General features: G+C 52.2%; 10 protein-coding genes across 10 annotated transcripts; 5 read left to right on the top strand and 5 right to left on the bottom strand.

Moving 5' to 3' along the window:
• Positions 1–750: 750 nt before the first annotated feature.
• Positions 751–1,912, bottom strand: P174DRAFT_516307 (uncharacterized protein; the record flags this gene model as incomplete). The annotated part of the gene is made up of 5 exons (XM_024832319.1): positions 751–850; positions 907–1,112; positions 1,133–1,177; positions 1,226–1,406; positions 1,887–1,912. 5 exons carry the CDS (start codon positions 1,910–1,912, stop codon positions 751–753), a joined length of 558 nt encoding a protein of 185 aa, XP_024677261.1.
• A 195-nt stretch (positions 1,913–2,107) lies between these two features.
• Positions 2,108–4,179, top strand: P174DRAFT_414860 (uncharacterized protein; the record flags this gene model as incomplete). Its single annotated transcript, XM_024824404.1, has 2 exons — positions 2,108–3,231; positions 3,278–4,179. 2 exons carry the CDS (start codon positions 2,108–2,110, stop codon positions 3,747–3,749), a joined length of 1,596 nt encoding a protein of 531 aa, XP_024677260.1. The 3' UTR covers positions 3,750–4,179.
• An 879-nt stretch (positions 4,180–5,058) lies between these two features.
• P174DRAFT_516305 (adenosine deaminase family protein) lies at positions 5,059–7,412 on the top strand. Its single transcript, XM_024832318.1, has 4 exons — positions 5,059–5,370; positions 5,424–6,296; positions 6,347–6,864; positions 6,918–7,412. Exons 1-4 carry the CDS (start codon positions 5,214–5,216, stop codon positions 7,131–7,133), a joined length of 1,764 nt encoding a protein of 587 aa, XP_024677259.1. The 5' UTR covers positions 5,059–5,213; the 3' UTR covers positions 7,134–7,412.
• Positions 7,413–7,469: 57 nt separating this feature from the next.
• On the bottom strand, positions 7,470–8,692 carry P174DRAFT_455331 (putative integral membrane protein; the record flags this gene model as incomplete). The annotated part of the gene is made up of 5 exons (XM_024829311.1): positions 7,470–7,690; positions 7,737–7,870; positions 7,923–8,146; positions 8,202–8,459; positions 8,513–8,692. The coding sequence occupies 5 exons, from the start codon at positions 8,690–8,692 to the stop codon at positions 7,470–7,472; spliced, it is 1,017 nt and encodes a 338-aa protein (XP_024677258.1).
• A 331-nt stretch (positions 8,693–9,023) lies between these two features.
• Positions 9,024–9,856, top strand: P174DRAFT_464864 (alpha/beta hydrolase; the record flags this gene model as incomplete). The annotated part of the gene is made up of 2 exons (XM_024830464.1): positions 9,024–9,414; positions 9,507–9,856. 2 exons carry the CDS (start codon positions 9,024–9,026, stop codon positions 9,854–9,856), a joined length of 741 nt encoding a protein of 246 aa, XP_024677257.1.
• A 29-nt stretch (positions 9,857–9,885) lies between these two features.
• P174DRAFT_397548 (class I SAM-dependent methyltransferase) lies at positions 9,886–10,790 on the bottom strand (the record flags this gene model as incomplete). The annotated part of the gene is made up of 2 exons (XM_024823804.1): positions 10,626–10,790; positions 9,886–10,572 (listed from the first exon to the last, which is right to left on the bottom strand). Exons 1-2 carry the CDS (start codon positions 10,755–10,757, stop codon positions 9,886–9,888), a joined length of 819 nt encoding a protein of 272 aa, XP_024677256.1. The 5' UTR covers positions 10,758–10,790.
• A 253-nt stretch (positions 10,791–11,043) lies between these two features.
• P174DRAFT_516301 (isochorismatase family hydrolase) lies at positions 11,044–12,723 on the bottom strand (the record flags this gene model as incomplete). The annotated part of the gene is made up of 1 exon (XM_024832317.1): positions 11,044–12,723. The coding sequence occupies one exon, from the start codon at positions 12,721–12,723 to the stop codon at positions 11,044–11,046; it is 1,680 nt and encodes a 559-aa protein (XP_024677255.1).
• A 228-nt stretch (positions 12,724–12,951) lies between these two features.
• P174DRAFT_516300 (uncharacterized protein) lies at positions 12,952–14,528 on the top strand (the record flags this gene model as incomplete). Its single annotated transcript, XM_024832316.1, has 2 exons — positions 12,952–13,776; positions 14,214–14,528. The coding sequence occupies 2 exons, from the start codon at positions 12,952–12,954 to the stop codon at positions 14,364–14,366; spliced, it is 978 nt and encodes a 325-aa protein (XP_024677254.1). The 3' UTR covers positions 14,367–14,528.
• Positions 14,529–14,675: 147 nt separating this feature from the next.
• P174DRAFT_379838 (molybdenum cofactor guanylyltransferase) lies at positions 14,676–15,371 on the top strand (the record flags this gene model as incomplete). The annotated part of the gene is made up of 1 exon (XM_024822940.1): positions 14,676–15,371. The coding sequence occupies one exon, from the start codon at positions 14,676–14,678 to the stop codon at positions 15,369–15,371; it is 696 nt and encodes a 231-aa protein (XP_024677253.1).
• Positions 15,372–15,401: 30 nt separating this feature from the next.
• On the bottom strand, positions 15,402–16,756 carry P174DRAFT_425684 (molybdopterin molybdotransferase MoeA; the record flags this gene model as incomplete). The annotated part of the gene is made up of 2 exons (XM_024825309.1): positions 15,402–16,407; positions 16,443–16,756. The coding sequence occupies 2 exons, from the start codon at positions 16,754–16,756 to the stop codon at positions 15,402–15,404; spliced, it is 1,320 nt and encodes a 439-aa protein (XP_024677252.1).
• Between the last annotated feature and the right edge of the window lie 671 nt (positions 16,757–17,427).

Raw genomic sequence — 17,427 nt, 5'->3', positions numbered from 1 at the left:
CATCGCGACGGCCAACGTGCTGAGTGACACAGTAGTTCACCTTGAGGGGCAGTACCGCAAGTGCGAGGTCAGAAAGCAGATCAGAGGTGCATAACCGAACCGCAGTAAAGTCGCATTCAGTTTTAGCTGGTCCGAATTCTCATCCGGGTGGCACCGGACGGCCCAGAGCGAGATCTAAGCCTAGTTGTTGAACCTCATGGCTGCCAGTGCAGGCTGGGATGCTGTCATTCATCTCCACTCCCTGGATCCGTTCGAGTTTCATCTTCTGCGTGCAGTGCAGGATGCTCTTTGGAGCAGTTGACTGACTTTCAGTCTCATACGTACACAGTTCGTGTTGTTAGAAACTGGATCAGCTGTGTTATAGGACAGTCTCCGTGGCGCGCTGGTCCCTATCCTTCATCAGCACTGCTCCGAGCAATACTGATCCATATCCTGGGCCATGTTTGGGTTTCTTTGTCCTTACTAACTACATGGGGCAGTTCTCGAAAGCCACTTTTACTCTACTGTCCTACCGCATGACTCATAACTTTTTTATGGACCCTGCTAAGCTCAGGATTTATCTTCCAGTCACACCGTTTGTAGTCGATCACTGGGTTACTACCAAAGCTGCTAGACTCTTCAATCAAGTAGCTTGCGTACATTGGTTTAATGACATGTAATATGCCGCATTTCCGAGAGCTATGGAGATGAATCATTATAGCAATTTTGCATGCGCTTAAATTCTCACACTTCGATACTAGATCCTTCGACTTATATCCTTCGTCTCTCATAAGCCTGGCGAATCTCCTCGGGATTGAATTTTCCCAAGGACAATCGACACACGCAAGACCACTGATAAAGAATAAAAATACTGCGTTGGGATACCTATCAGTATCTGCCTGGTGTCGAACACAGAAGAGAACTTACAATGTAGACACGCCTAAACAACCACACGCAATAGTGATGTTCTGGAGAATACTGGCGACCCCTGTACCAATCGAGAGCAGGACACGTTTGTCCAGATTGATAACCTTGTACGTGTCGCGGTCACTTCGCATCACAAACATCAAGGGAAACGCAGCACCCCACATTATGGTGGTGAAGGCCAAGATGATGATGAACCTAGCCGGGGCCTAGCATTGGTAGGTGAAACGGGCTTGGTGAAGGAGCTAAAGGCTAGGAAAAATTCCAGCGCGGACTGTGAAAATGTCAGATCTCCTCTCCATATCTCAGGATGTTTTCCTACCACCGCCAGATTGTATGAAGCCGCAGACCGCAACGGGCCTGGTGGTGTTTTCGAGATGATACCAGCCGAGAGCCCAAGCACCACGACAGCACAGACCCACAGGCCAAATCCCCCAGTGTCAATCTTGGAATATAGATCTCCTACGGGGCCGGCATCATCATCTTTGTTGCCAGAGACAGGTCTCCGCGCCGCACCAGTTGAAGTGGCCATATCGCAATTTCAGGAGGATCACGATGGTTTCAGGGGTGATGAGGGCTATCTGGGCCAGAATAGAGTTATAAATAATAGGTGGGCCTCCTTAGCGCCGTTCGCTTGGAGCAAAATATACGAATCGGTGAATCGCCCAGCCTGAGCACCTCGTATTGATAGAAGCACAGACATGAGGCTGAATCGAAGCTCCATCGTGAGCCGCCACATATGGTATGCAACGAGGGAAGCCAGTGTTCGGACAAGGTAATCGATCTGTGCCATGAATATTGAACAGAGCTTATTAAGATGCTGGTCACTGCCTTGGTGACTCAGTCACTGCTGCCAGCACTCATTCTGTTGATCCTTGCGGAGTCATGACTATGGTGGAGTGCTCATCGCCATGAATGATTGTGTACCATCTGTCCATTACAATCCAGCTATATATAGATATATATATATATATGGTCGTAACACTCTATTTATTATGATCGTGGACATCAGACAGCCAATGATGACCACTCTTCCATTCCCGTCTTTCGGATGTTCCTCCCACCATCCACAAGGCTGAATCTGCCCTTGGCATAAGTCTAAGTCTATAAGCTGTTCCACCTTGTGAGTCATACTCTTCATTCCTGAATATATATGAGAAGCCAACTGCCGACCGAGAAAAATTATATGCAAAGTAAAAACAAGATGGCGTCGGCAACAGTTCTAACAGCGCAGCCCATCTCCCTCGACCGGCTTCGAGTAAGCGATTCTACAGAAGGAGTCGCCCAGGCCGCCGAAGACGACAATGCGTCTCCTCAGGACGTTCGACCGCGGTGGTCGGATCGAATCCTAGCTCAAGGTCCCTGGGATCAGACAGTGACCCAAGGCATGCTCAAAGGAGCACCCAGCCTGCCGATGCCAGTCGAGATTAGCGATGCAGGCTCTCTTACGCCTTTCTTCAATCATCTAAAAAATGATGGCAGTTATGAGACCGCGTCTGATGCTAAAGGCGAGAGCCAACCGGCAGCCGAGCCCTACCACAGCGTTCCGACCTTGGAGTTTAATAAGGGAGTACTGTACGAAGACGGTCGGATGGACCTGTGCAAGATGGCTCTTGGTCCGCCGAATATCTGGACGCTGATGCACAGTCTGCGCTCCAACACGTTTGTGCAGCATTTTTTGCTGGGGAATAACATCATCGGCCCAGCTGGAGCACAGGCAATTGCAGACTTCGTACAGGAATTCCCCAACCGTATTGATACTTGGTATCTAGCGGGAAATTGCATCGACGGAGCATCGTTTGCACTCTTGACAGATGCACTGGTCAAGTCGCCCGCTGTGACAAATATCTGGCTTAAGAGGAATCCTCTCGGTCCAGAGTCGGTGGATTCCCTCTTCCGCCTCATTACCCACACTCCAAACCTCCGGACACTGGATCTGGATCAGACAGAGCTTGGCGATGCAGGCGTCGCTGCTCTGTTTACTCGATTGGCGGAATACATTCCTGCAACGCCGTTGTCAATGAGAATCCTGTACCTGTCCGCGACTGGGATATCAACAGCGGCCTGTGAGGCGATTTCCAGGTATCTGGCCTCTCCGCATTGCCCTATTACCTCTTTGTATATGTCCAGCAATCCGATCGGCGATGCAGGGGCAAAAGTGCTTGCCAAAGGACTGCAACAGAATAAGACACTGCAACGTCTTTCGCTGCAATCAGTTGGCCTTACTGACGAGGGGGCGACGGCATTGGTTTCATCCCTGCAAGGCCATCCTGCATTGGAGACTCTCGATATCAGTCCGTCCTATTCCACGCAGGACTTGAATGCGAGGTATGTCTTTGACCAGTGGATTGAAGAAAAGCGACTGACAAAATAGGTTCAATTACCTATCCGCGGAATGCACAATCAGCGCCCTCTGCTCCCTTGTGACTTCGTCGACCCCTCTCTCCTACCTCGGCCTCGGCCCCCAGCCATTTTGCACCACGACCGCCTTGCCTCTGATGGCTGCTGTGCAAGAGTCCAAAACGATCATGTATCTCTCCCTCAAGCCGCTCATCCCGTCGCGGTCCACCCCGAAAGACAATGCGCGGTTTGGTAGTGCATCCAAGGCGCTGCGAGCGCATACCCTGAGCAACATCCGCGCGCACTACGGCAAGCCGACCATGACTCATCTAGAGTGGGAGGCTGACCTCAAACGGTGGTGTGTTAGCGACCAGGTCAGCGTGCGGAAAATTGACAGCGTCTACCGCAATCGAGCGGCGCAAAAGGCGCGCAGGGGCGAGGAAGTTTTGCGGAAATGGTGGGCCGACGAGGAGAGGGGCGTTCTGGAGGGCGTGATGAAGGCGTAATCGCAAGAATACCGCATTGTCGGATATGTTAAGATATCATGTCGGATGGCCATGATTGGCGGCTAGAATCGATCCCCTTGTCAACCTATATCGACACAAGCTATTGACTTGACAAGATGACAGCTCAGGGGACTGCATGGACATGTCACCTTGCATTCAACCATTTACTCAATTTCTCCAGACATGCATCTATTCGTTGCAGATGATCTCTGCACACTTTGTTGGCAAGGCTGGACTTTGGCCTCAACTAAGTGGATCCTCGCCGCAGACGTTCCATTTAAATACAAATGACACTGAATGAATGAATGCGTGATCGAGCTCTGGGTTGGCTCCATAATGATAAGCGACGTCCGGTCGGTAAGTGTGGATAAGAATTATAGAATCAGACTCGGCATTTCAATCGATATTTTATAAAAGTTTCTCTCCAGGGCCAGGGATCACGTCGGAATATATATAGAATAATAGTCCCCACATTTTAGGTATCAATGAAAGGTTGCTTCGAGGAAAGGGGACGGTCCGGATAGAAATGTATATATTTCGCTTATCCATGGCCAAACGAGGTTTATACTCACTGTTCTTCGACTATTCAGCAAAAGATATGCATGTTTGCCAACCATATAATTCAAGACTCTGGACTGAAGGAAGACAGGGATTACCTCATTTTGGGTAAGTTGGCAAATATTGAGTCACTGAATGACACGTTGACCAACATGACTTTCTCAGCGCACAGCCCTCGTTCTAGTGGAGGACAACTCAGTGCAGTCAAGCCTTGGTTTTGGAGAAGTTACGGAACGGGCCGTAAGTTCCATTCAAGACCGAAGCTTGAAGTAAGCAAAGCAGACAGTATCCTTGGCTACATGATTCCCATCAGACAGCTACAAACAGTGGCGTAGTGCGGAGTAACCACGATCTACGATAGAATCATCATCTTTTGCGCTCACTTTCGCTAGTCCCGCATCTCGGAAAGACATCTCAAGATTAGCTGAACTCAATCTGTCCCAGAATGGAAAAGCTGAGGCAGATCGCCAGTTGCCAAGAAAGGGAGACCCATGCCAAGACGACAAAAAAGGCAGCCAATGCCGGCGTCACCCGGGGAACAGGCTCTGATGCACAGGGCAAGGCATGTCCTGACTCGATTGAGCAGTCACACGGCATAAGCAGTGGCCCACAAGCAAGGGATGGAAGGGCCCCCACCTGCACCCAATAGTCTCGGATAGTGCTCACTGCAATCCACTCCCGGCGATACAATGAGCTGGGGAATGTACCTGAGGCTGGCTGACCAGGACAACAATCCCTGCAACAGCTGATCAAAACATTGCGGTAGTAATACGCTTCCTGTGCCGCTCTTCTCTGAAACTCAAAAGACACAGTCCAAATGCTCATATATTAAGCTTTAGCTGGACGCGTTAGAGCCCCTCGGATTCTTCTTCTCCATCCTGCCAAGTGCCAAGGGGCCTTATCATCATGAAACTGCCGAATCTCGTGGCCTATGCGCTGTGTCTGTCGTTCACCGCGGCGAAAGTCATTCCTGATGATGCCCCGGATCCGAATGGCAGTGCTGTGCGGCGCCATCTCATGGCTCGATCGGCCATGATTACGATAGAAAAACGGCAGCGACAAGGTAATGCAGCGGCCATTCCTCGCTGGTGACGAACCGATACTGACTGGTCATAGATCACGAGTTCCGCCAGAACCTGTCGACAGTTGCTCGACAGGCAGATGTCATTGTCCAGGCGATCCGGCAGGAGGAGATTGATGACTATTGGCGGCAGTATGGCACGTTCGAGCATCCAGAGGACGAGCGGTTCGCCGGGGAGATGTTCCCTCTGGCGCGACCATACATCAATTCCACGAAGCTCTGGAAGATTGTCAAGCGTATGCCCAAGGGTGCGCTCCTACATGCGCACTTGTCGGCCATGCTGCCGTTTGGAACCATTCTCGAAACCATCCTTGCGACAGAAGGAATGGTCATTTCCACGTCGCAGCCGATTCTGGACGAGCAGAGCGCAGAAAATGCCACGGTCGCTTTTGCGCATGTCAACACGACCATAAACACCTCGGCTGAAACGATCTCCTCGGCCAATTACGTTCCCAACACCCAGGTCTCCGTCCAGATTGCCGCCGACCGGTTCCCCGGTGGCCGACAGGGCTTTCTGGATTTTATGAAGTCCAAGCTGACGATCCTCCCGCAGGAGTCGATCCGCCATGAGCTGGGTGTCGACGAGATCTGGAGGCGATTCCAAGCGTGCTTTGGTCCCGCGGATACCATGGTCAACTATGAGCCGATTGTGAGGACATTCTACCAGAAGCTGTTTGAAGGCTTAGCCGACGATGGCATCAACTGGGTGGAGATCCGCAGTGGTGGCTCCAGCGGTAAATTAGTTCACACCGGCCAGGAGGATGTCGATCCCAATCTCGATGTCTGGTGGGATGTGATGATCGAGGAGATTGAGAAGTTCCAGGCCACCGACAAGGGGAAGAATTTCTGGGGAGCCCGCGTCATCTGGTCCGACACTCGCAGTAAGAACCGGGAGAAGATCACCACGAGTAAGTCTGCATTTCTGAGTATACTGGGGAACTCGGCTGAACTGTGTCAGGTATGAAGATCGCCCTAGAGCGCAAGCAAAGATTTCCTGAGCTGTTCAGCGGCTACGACCTCGTCGCGCAGGAGGATCTGGGTCGTCCGCTGTCAGACCTGGCCCCCGAGCTGATCTGGTTCCGGGAGCAGACTGAGTATCTGAATCTCACAATCCCCTTCTTCTTCCACGCCGGTGAGACACTCGGCGACGGAAACTCGACCGACTACAACTTGGTGGATGCCGTTCTCTTCAATTCCCGCCGCATTGGCCATGGTTTCTCCCTGTACAAGCACCCGACGCTCATCGAGGAGGTGATTGAAAAGGCAGTCATGGTCGAAGTGTGCCCCATCTCCAACGAAGTGCTGCGTCTGGCAACAGATATTCTCCACCATCCTCTCCCTGCGATGATCGCCCATGGTGTGGCCACCGCCATCAGCAACGACGATCCGGCCATGCTCGGGCAGGACATTGCAGGTCTGAGCTATGATTTCTATCAGACCATCCAAGGATTTGATAACATCGGACTCGCTGGACTGGTAGGTCTCCTGTCGAACCCCTGTCACACCCGAGCTAAGCTAACGAACCATAGGGAGCTCTGGCACAGAACAGTCTTCGCTGGTCGAACTTTGAGGACCAGTCCGATGCTGACTGGCTTCGGGACATTGATCTGGCCGCACGTGGTGATGGTATCAAAGCTCAGCGCATTCAATATTGGAATCAGCAGTGGGAGGAGTTTTGCCAATGGATCGTGTCCGAATACGGGGACAAGTACCCGCCTGCCGAGGTTGCCCAGGTTGCCAACTGATCCTCGAGCAATTTGACTTTACAATAATTGTGAATTTAGTGGCAGAAGCTAAACATCGAGTGTGGCAAACACGATCTTAGGTGCAATACTAACTGTGAGCGTTACGATAACCGAGTCGGCTACTGCACCTTAGGTGGCAATTATAGATAGGCCAAGGATATATGAGGTATTCAGAGTCGTGTAGCCGGCACAGTAATATTCATTGCATCGATCTCATCAAGTTCTTGACGGTCTGGGGGTAGGACTTCTCAGAGACGAGCCCAGGGGCTAATCGGGCACAAAGCTATTTATACATATTGATCAATAACATTCAAGAATATTGACAACCCTACCAAACTAATACCGATATGTTTCCTCAATGTCCACCGTCGTCGTAACATCAATGGTCGACAAATGCAGCTCAGAGTCATTCTGCATTTTACTTCGTTTACTGCGCTTCCCGGTGGAACTCAACGTTCCATACGAGTGAGCGCTTTTCTTACGCGGAGTAGCACTATCCTGCGTCCCATGATCACGATCGAACAAACGAAGCAAAGGACGAAGGGACGGCAGACACGCTGTAAAGTTAGCTGCGCGATCTCCCGAACGGAGCAGTCGACTCACCCGACACGACTCCGATATTGGTCTCCACCGCCGTCCACGTCGAGGGACCGATAAATACCCAAGTTACATCGATCGAAGGGACTCGATATGAGTCGAGCATGATCACTAATCTGACGATGGAAATGACGCAGATACTGCATGGTCAGCTAGTGGGACTGAACCCAGGTGAGGAGGAGTGAGACCTACAACCCTCCAAGCACGAAGACACTGCTGATAGCGATTTTCTGGGTGGTGTTCCTGTGGAGTCGCCAGATGTATGGCATAGGCAGGAGAAGCAATGCCCAGTCAGTGATGATGTTAGGGACTGCGTTGCCGATGAAGAATTGGTTGACGTCTACGCCGCAGTGTGGGTTTAAGGATTTATCCCAGAAGCCACGGACCGGTAGACATTGGAAGATCGTCGTGAAGATCTGTTTTTAATTTGTTAGAGAAAGCCAGCCAAACTCATGATGTGATCCGACGTACGACGCCCAACCCCCAGCCGGTTACCAGAAAGAAGATGACGTAGATTGGGATGCGGATGTTGGTGGTGCCGAAGATGCGCCAGTAGAACATCAAGATGGAATATTTGGTCAGACAGATGGACAGCGTATAGAAGATTTCGCAGACGAAGAGGTTGATGAAGAAATTCGAGAAGCCGGTCATCCCTAGGGGATAGATGTGTGTCCCCACCCCTCGATACACCCAAATGACCATGTCGACGTATTCTCCGGTTACCATGGCCTTGTCGCGCCGAGTCAGATATCTTCATGGAGCAGTACTGCCGTGATACTCACCAAAGCAATGCAAATCAAGTAATCATCCCACCACAATCCCACCTTGGACACGCGGGTACGACACAGCAACCGCAGCAACACTGCCACCACGGCCAGTCCATACGTGGAGGAGTATGCCGCATATAGATTGGCACGTTTGGACTCCGAAAGATCCAACCCGGGCGGAGGAGTGAAGTCCATACTGCGAGGGAAGCACCACCTGTGATATAACTCAAGGGAGACAATCTCTCAAGAGGACAGGTACCGGGCCAGATCTTGTAGTAAAATAGCAGGCGGATTAATTGGTCTTCCCATCGGAAGTCCTCGCCGGACTACGATGAGGGGCAGACAAGGATGATCTCGAGCTAAGCAAGGGAAGGATCAGAATCCCTGAAAGGGGAACGAGGTGGCACTCGAGGTGATTTATTCCGCTGATTGCCAAGGTCATAGCTATATATTAAGCGCCTGATTCACCCTGGACGTCATGAGACTGCGTCTATCGTTCACTTTTTTGATCTATACGGCAATAACAATGGCCACTATCGTCTTCGCCCCCGGTGCATGGATCACTCCAGACTTTTATCAGCCTTTCCTCGATGCTCTCAACAAGGCCGGGTATCCTGTCCGCTATGCTGGATATCCCTCTCTGGACCCCGCCGATCCCACGAGCGCAGACTGCAAAGCTGATTCCGATGCCATCGCCAGCATCATCCGTCCGCTAGTGGAAGACGAGGGCCGTGATGTCCTTCTGGTCATGCACTCCTACGCAGGAATGCCTGGAGCCGCGGCCGCCAAAGGACTTGCCAAAACGGAACGAATGCAACAAGGCAAGTCTGGTGGCATCGTAGGAATGGTGTTCATCGCGGCTTTCCTGGTTCCGGAAGGATTAAGTTGTGCGGGATTACAGGGAGGGTATCTCCCCCGTGGATTTTGTTGGACAAGGTATCTACCCCTCTTCCTACTACATGGATCAATCGGAACAGATGAGTAACGTTCTATAAGCCTTACGACAAAGTGAACATCCCCGATGACCCGGCTGGCAACTTTGCCGCTGATTTTGATGAAGACGTGGCCCAAAGTCTCGCGGGTTACATCCGGCCTCATTCCACGTTGGCGTTCAACTCTCCCCAACCGGCTCCAGCTTGGGCAGACCAGGCGTATGCCGGACGACTGGCATTTATTGTTCCTACACTGGACAAGGCTCTTCCCGAGGGAGCTCAGCGTGCCATGATCGCCGCTACTCAGACGGATTGGATCGTTGAGGAGATGGTCTGCAGTCACTGTGCGCCGTTCGTTAATCGGATCGACGAATGTGTAAGACTGCTGCAGGGATTTCTCGGCGTGTTTGAGGGTACGAAGAACTGATAGTTCATCGATAATCCTGTCTTGGACGATCATGAGATGCGAGTAATAACAAAGTTGATCCCTTGGCGATCTCCCGGCATCCATTGCACGTCCTCCTCTTCCATGCCCCATTCCTTGAGATCTACTTCGGTAACTTCTAGCCTCCACTGCGTGTTTGTATCGTGTTGCACCACATCCCACAGTTTGACAAATGACTTGAGATTATGGTAGAACATTATTCCCCAGGGCCGCATATACTCCCGAGCTGTTTTCCTGCCTTGTTGATATCCCGCTAGCATCGTCCCCGGCTTAGACAATGCGACGATCCGCTTCGTCGCCACGACCTGGCCGTCCCAGCTAAACAGATGAAGAAACTGCGAGGCTATCACCACATCTACGTTGCCTTGAAGCTCGGTGAGTCTTTCGTCCGCCATGCTCAGGAAATCTCCCTGAATGAACCTCGCCTTCATCCGGTCCCTGTCACGGAATAATTGATATCCCAACTGCCATAGACCTGGCTCGATGTCCACCGCCCACATCAGGTCCGTGGGAGCGCCATGAGCCGCCAGGAAGCGCAACTCCTGTCCCAGGCCGCATCCCAAATCCAGTATCCTACATTGCGGCCGCCGGGCTTGAGCCAGGATCACGGGGAATTGCGGGAAGGCGGCCAAACCAGGGAGCAGGAAGATCCAGAGGCCGATGCAGGGGTATTTGCCTAAAGGCCAGGCTTTGTTGCGCTAGAACGGTTTAGTATAATGCAGAGCTTGGGTGAAGCGTTTGATTCACATACGATGTCGTGTAAATGGGCAGGGAGGTCCTCGTCAGGAATGGCGCTCCAATGGTTGTAGACATATCGGACGCACGGCCGAAGACGCGGACCGATATGCGGTTGGAACCAGACTGAGCTGTCAATTTGAGACATTGTTATCCTTGTCCATGCTCTGGGCGAGTGGCGTGCTGACGGTTAATAAGAAAGAGTTCTTTTACCTGGCTCGGACATGTCTCACAGTCATCTATTTAGCTTTCCGCTTTTAATATCGGCTCGTCGGCCACACGAGGTGACGGCACACAACTAGTGAGCCCTTTGACAGGGATCAATACTCAATAAATGTAACCTCGTGTCTTCATCTGCTCCAGTCACGAGCATAAGACGTGCAGCTGTTGTTGGATAGCCAATAATGATGAGACGGAATCTATCTATCTATTCCTTATCCACTGCTAGAGACGGGGCCATTCTCCTTCCCTGTCGCCAGCAAATCGTCCATCTTGACCACTTCGCTGCCATACACTTGCTGCATGTAAGCCAGCATCTGTTCCTCCGAGAAATGCAATGCCACCGTACACTTGCTCACCAATGTGGTCCACAGTCCCCGCTGAAACGCCGCTCGCACCGTCGCATCAACACAGACATCCGTGTACAAACCCACCACCAGCAGCTCCTCAAATCCTCGACCATCGATATACTGCGCGAACTCTTCGCTCAGGAACGGATCAAACTTGGCTTTCTTGTCAAACACTCGTTCACCCGCTTGGACGGTAACACTACCAAAGATCTCGGCGCCCCATGTCCCGTGCACACACCACGGCCGTCGCCCCTGCGTCTGATTCCGGTAGCGCCAGCTAGGGCCCTGAAATTGCTCGTCGCCTATGAACCGAACAAAAATCACCTCGATACGAGCCTGTCGGGCCCATTCCACCACTCGCGGGATGTTGGCCGCCACCCGTGTCATGGCCGATTGGTTCTGGTACTGTGTGACAAAATCGTTCTGGAAGTCCACGACCACCACGGCCGTTCGCTTCCCCCGAAACCAGGAGGCGGCCTCGTAGTTGTGCGCGTCCAGTGGCTGATCTAACCCCTGTAGGAAAGCCTCCACAAACCTCTCCGTCGTATCTGTGCCTCCCTGATCAGGCGTCCCAATGCCCCTGGCCCCCAATTCCCCCAACACGCGATCGGCCCTCTGTTTCACACCGGCACAGCCCGCCTGATCCTCCAACAGCGCGGCCGCGGCGCGGATCGTAGCCGTTGGATTGACAACGCCTTTACCGACCAGATCATCCGCTGAACCATGGGCGGTCTGGTACTCGCTCAGGCCCTGCACGTCCGGGTGAAGATAGACATTCTCTGCACATGCGGACTCCTGCGCCCCGAAGCCAAACCTATCGAGCAGGATGGTCTGCATAATGTCCGCGTACTCGTTGCCTGCAATGAGCAGATTATGGCCGCTCACCCCGAAGGCTAGCAGGTCGCGGTTCATGGTGTCGCCCTGTACAAACCGGATCGTAACGCCGAACATTCGTTCCCACTCTGCTGCCCAGGTGTGGAACAGCCCGTCGAAGAGGTGGAACTTGTAGACCATTGTGACCGAGTTGGTTCCTCCCCAGAGCTGACTGGCGCTGGCGAGTGCGTAGGAGAGCATGCGTGTGAAGACCTCCTTGCTGAAGTGCACGGTGCGGGAGACGGCATCCTTGGTGGCGTTGACGCTGTTGGCGCCCGAGTAGAATCCCTGGGCCTGGTCGCGGACGAGGAGGATAGACGAAGCGGGACTTAACGTGAAGTGTTCGACTTTGATAGCTTGGAGCTGCTCGCGGACGAGGTAGAGGGCTTGCGCGCTGATCGAAGTACGGAATATCGCGCGCACGCCGCAGGATACGGCTTCTTTGCAGAACTGATGGTAGTGGGCAGCGTCTGCCAGAGTTTCTTCTGTCACGGCGTCGGTGTCATTGATAGCTAGCAGCGAGGAGTAGGAATTGTAGATGCGTTCGGAACGCAGGAAGGTGACTCTGACATTGTAGGGGGCAGCCAGCGATCGAATAACACGCTCAAAGACGGCTGCCAGCTCGGGGCCAGTGCCGTTGCCCACTGCAAGGCCAACCTGAATAGACGACATGGCGGCAGTGAAGATGGACATTTTTTTTGGTCAGTTTCTCGTCGCTCGATTTATGAGAATCTGGGTGGCAGAGGCCCAACTGGACTAATGCAGCCGGAATACGACGAAGGATCTAGTGTTGGAGGCCCATTTCTTTTCCCCCTTAATTTGTTGGATTTTTATAGTATAATGACAAGCCAGCCATCCGCAAAAGCTTGTCAGACTCTTGTCCCTCTCACCCGTCTCACTATGGAGACCATCTCGTCTGGTTTCCACCTCGCCGACGGCAATGGTTACATGCTCGACAAAGGTTATGCTGCCACCTGTCGCCTGAACCTCCAGTTCTATCTCTGGAAGGACTCGTTGACTTTCAACCTACACCCATCTATCCCCATCCCACACACCCAGCCCTCGTCGCCGCTGAGAATCGCGGACCTCGCCTGCGGCACAGGCATCTGGCTCCTCGACCTCGCCCGTGAACTACCGGAACCAGCTGTCCTCGATGGCTTCGACATTGATCTCTCCAAAGCCCCACCGGGTCAGTGGCTGCCAGACAATGTCACCGTGTACCACTGGGACATCCTCAGTCCCGTTCCGGAACATCTCGTCGGAAGATACGATATCGTCCACCTCCGTCTTTTGATACTGGTGGTAGAGCACAGCGATCCCGTCCCCATTATCCAGAATGCGTACCGCATGCTGAAGCCCGGCGGGTACATCCAGTGGGATGATCTCAACTACCCCGATACACATGTCATCAAGAAAAATGCAGGCACAGACACCCCGGCGTTTGACCGGCTGCTTCATTTTGTTCGCTCAAATGGAAGACATGATTGGGTGCTGGGCTTACCCGGTATCCTGGAACGCAATGGCTTTACAGGTGCCCGGCTGGATCATTTCCGGGATCGCATGGACCTGGCCATGGCGAATGGGGACCAACATCTGATGACCATGGAGGAGTTTGCCGGGTCCTTGCAGCGGAAGGGGATGCTGGAGGAAGCGAGGAATATACATCAATTGATTGCAGATTGCTGTCGAGAGGCGTCTCAAGGAGTGGCGCTGTCCATGCCCAGAGTAGTGTGCGCATCGAGAAAACGCCCATAGCTGTTCAGTATATTGAAATCGATAACGTACCTATATTTATATCATCGCAAATTCAGTACTGACCTTGACTTACTAGCAGCATAATAACGGGGTGGAAATCCCAACTGGAATGATGCTGTGAACTTGTGACATTATGTCGGAGATACCGCGGAGAAATCCATTTGTGTTGCATCATATGTACAAATGTGAGTTGGCAACATCAATATGATGTAAGAAACGGCAGTTCAGAGTGTCGAGGTATAAAATGATGTCCTGTGCAAAGGATGGACTGTGTCGAAGCCATTAAGCATTAACCATTGATCATTAATCGTTAATCAGTCGGTTTGTACGACCTTCCTTTACTCGAACTCTCAACTCTGTCCACATTCCATACAACTACCAACATGTCGCAACCCCCTTCCTTCCAGCGGGATCCCACGCAGGCATCCAACGTCGTCCACCCGTCCGAAGTTTCCGATCAGAACAAAGCGAAAGATACCTCTCAAGCCCCTGCCTTTGGGGCCCCGGAGCCAAAGCAACCGCCCCTGAAACCTCCAAGCCTCACTCGAGCAAGATCCTGAACAAACTGGATCCTCGGTTCGACAGCGACGTGTTGGAACAGCGTGATCAAGGGAATACCGGTCGCACTTGAAGTAGGAGGAAGCATGGTGGAGTATCTATACTGGAGAGAGATCAAATTGAATGTATATATTTGAATGACATGAGCTACATGAATTCAGAACTATAGATCACATTCAAGGCTCGGTGTATGTCGTCATTTTGACTGGAGGGTTGTTCCCCACATGGTTTTGGGTATAAAAGCAGGGGTAACCAAGATTCAACAAGTTGTCCTGGATTTGTATTCATACCTCCTTACTTTAGGATCCTCGATGCCTACTCTTAAACCACTCTTGTTGGCGGGAGGCCACTCATCGCGAATGGGCACTCGCAAAGAACTCTTACGCGTCGTCGGTGATGTCCCCTTGTTCGTCCATCTACTGATCATTCTACGCGAGGCATCTCCCGAGTCGGACGTGGTATTTCTCTCATTGCACGATCACGACTCATTAAAAGCCATTGCGAACGATCGCCATATCACTGCCGTCGCACACAATCAACTGATCCTCAACCGCGGGACTACCACTTTCCCGGTACATGTAGTCTACGACGGTCCCGGAGTCCCCAGCGAACATGACAGCACCGGCGGCATTGGTCCAGCAGCCGGATTGCTGGCTGCTCATCACCAGGATGAAGCTGCTTCTTGGTTGGTAGTTGCCTGTGACTATCCATTCATATCTGTCGCCGCGCTGGCTCAACTTCGGGGCGAATGGACTGCGCCAGTCACCTGTTTCGAGAATAGAGATGGCTTCTGTGAGCCTTTACTGAGCATCTGGTCTCCGGACGCACTGCGCGCACTCAAAGAGAACATTCGAAATGGGATCCTCGGACCCAGTGCGGTGGTGAGGCGTCTGCGTGGCAAGATGATACGACCGCACGAGGAGAGGTGGATCTTTAACGTCAATACGCCAGCCGATTTGGAGGTGGCGTCGTCCCATATGAAAACCAAACCTCAAGTGAGTCCATAGGAGGGAGACAAAGCTGGTCCGCAGAGGAACTCAGTGGCTTGGGTAAATGTCGACAATGTCACCTGCATTCAACTCGCAAACGCCTTGGTGGATATGGATCCAACAATTTGAATGCAGAAACGGCTTGATTTTTCCTGGACTGTGATCCTGTATGAGCTTTACCTGTACATGACCTGACGAGCCGCGGACCAATGCCGGTCGGAAGACGTCCATGTCCCCGCGGAATGTAGATACTACTGGAGGCTCTTTGGTGGTCGAGGATTCCACGTCGTCGGGAGGGAGGAGATATGCATGCGACGGATCGTCTGGTGGCTGCAGCTGTAGGTATTTCAAGTATGGAAGGACCAAGAAGCGCAGACAGGCAGCGCTGGCTACTGGGTTTCCGGGCAATCCAAAGAACGCCGTTGCTCTCCCAAAATGTCCATCAGTGCTCGAGGAGTCGGGAATCCGGGCGAAAAGTACAGGATGGCCTGGCCTCATGGCAACCTTGTGAAACACGACTCGGGCATTCAATCGACGAATTACCTCAGGAATCAAGTCGCATCGGCCGGCGGAAACAGCTCCAGAGGTTATGATTACGTCGTATTCCTTCTTCCTCAGAATCGAACTCAGCGCGTGTTCCAGGGACTCGGCATGATCATGGACGATTCCCAAAAAGTCCACTGAAGCACCCCAACTCTCCAGGGTGGCACTTAGATAAGGTCCATTCGCATCGCTGATCCGATGCAAGGGCGATTGATCAAGCCCAGGAGGCAATAACTCCGAGCCAGTAGACATGACAGCTACCCGAGGCTTGCGTATGACTGCGATTTCGGTGATTCCAACTGATGCCAATGACAAGATGTGGCCCGGATGGACCACTTCTCCCGCGTCGACGAGGATGTCACTTTTCTTAAAGTCGCTTCCTGCAAGCCTTCGATTCTGCCGCGCTTTTGCCGGCTTGAAGACTCGAATATATCGGCGGTTGGACGTTTCGTCCACGGTGACTGCAACATCCTCGTTTCGCACGCAGCAGTCCAATTCATCGCCGGTCACGCTGGCCGGGAAGGGAGCTCCGGTCATGATCTCCACGCAGACAGGCGCCCCGATTGTTCATCCGCGGCAATCAGCAAAGGTTCATCTCCGGCAGCGATCGAGCCTTTGACTTCAAATATCACCGGCTGGTCGATGGTCGCATCCTGCGTCGCAGAGGAGCTCAGTGCATACCCATCCATAGCCGAGGTATCGAACTTTGGGGTCGATATCTGACTAGTTACGGTCTCGCGAGCAATGCGATTCCTTGCCTGGCTTATAGGAACATGATCCCCATCAGCGACAAAGGCGTCGCGATGTCGCTGAGCCTCCGCTTGAATCAGCTGCAGTGCCTCAGGATAATGGATGGCCATGATGACACAGCTCAATCGGTAACTTTTAACCGCCTAATGTAATATCAACATCTTCTGATGGGATCAATGCCCTTTTTTTTAAGATCCTGGTTTGAGGTTTAATGCTTACAAGTCTGCCCAACTCTCTGCTTGACACAATTGTCAACTTGCATACGGCTGGCACTATTCCTGTTCGGTTAGACACCACGAGTAACTGTTCATAAACAGGGATGTTGACTCCACGAGGCCTGTTTTTGAGGCATTTCGTGGATAGCCGCGGAAAAGCCAAGGGCGGATGATGCGGATGGCGTCACTTTGGAGTCATCGCAAACTACCGGCCCTTAAACTCTGTCTCGTCCACCCCCTCGTCGTTGAGCCAATATCAATGCCTTCTGTGTGCACAACTTCCCCAGGGAAAAAGCTTTGGGCCAAACTCTACTCCTCCATTAGGTAAACGATATATCTCGCTGATGCTGCGCGATGGGCCGAAAATGCCGGATCGCTACGTCAGCGGGGTTATAGCAGAGGTCCCTGCGTTGGCTTCATCTTCAGCTTCTCCACACATTGATCAGATATTCCATATGACTCTGGGTAATTAATGGTACAATGGAGAATTGATTTTGTTTTCAAGTCTTGACTGTCATTCGCGTGGGTCATTGGCCTATTAAAGACCATTCCCCGTTATACAGAAT

Source organism: Aspergillus novofumigatus (assembly GCF_002847465.1).
Source record: "Aspergillus novofumigatus IBT 16806 chromosome Unknown P174scaffold_12, whole genome shotgun sequence".
Classification (NCBI taxonomy): Eukaryota; Fungi; Ascomycota; class Eurotiomycetes; order Eurotiales; family Aspergillaceae; genus Aspergillus; species Aspergillus novofumigatus.
This window is presented reverse-complemented; position numbering and strand designations above follow the sequence as displayed.

Bases quoted from the DNA above. Each gene is read 5' to 3' on its own strand.
- P174DRAFT_516305 (XM_024832318.1), top strand. From the start codon at position 5,214: ATGAAACTGCCGAATCTCGTGGCCTATGCGCTGTGTCTGTCGTTCACC. The intron at 5,371-5,423 runs GTAATGCAGCGG...GACTGGTCATAG, and splicing joins AGAAAAACGGCAGCGACAAG to ATCACGAGTTCCGCCAGAAC. The intron at 6,297-6,346 runs GTAAGTCTGCAT...GAACTGTGTCAG, and splicing joins CCGGGAGAAGATCACCACGA to GTATGAAGATCGCCCTAGAG.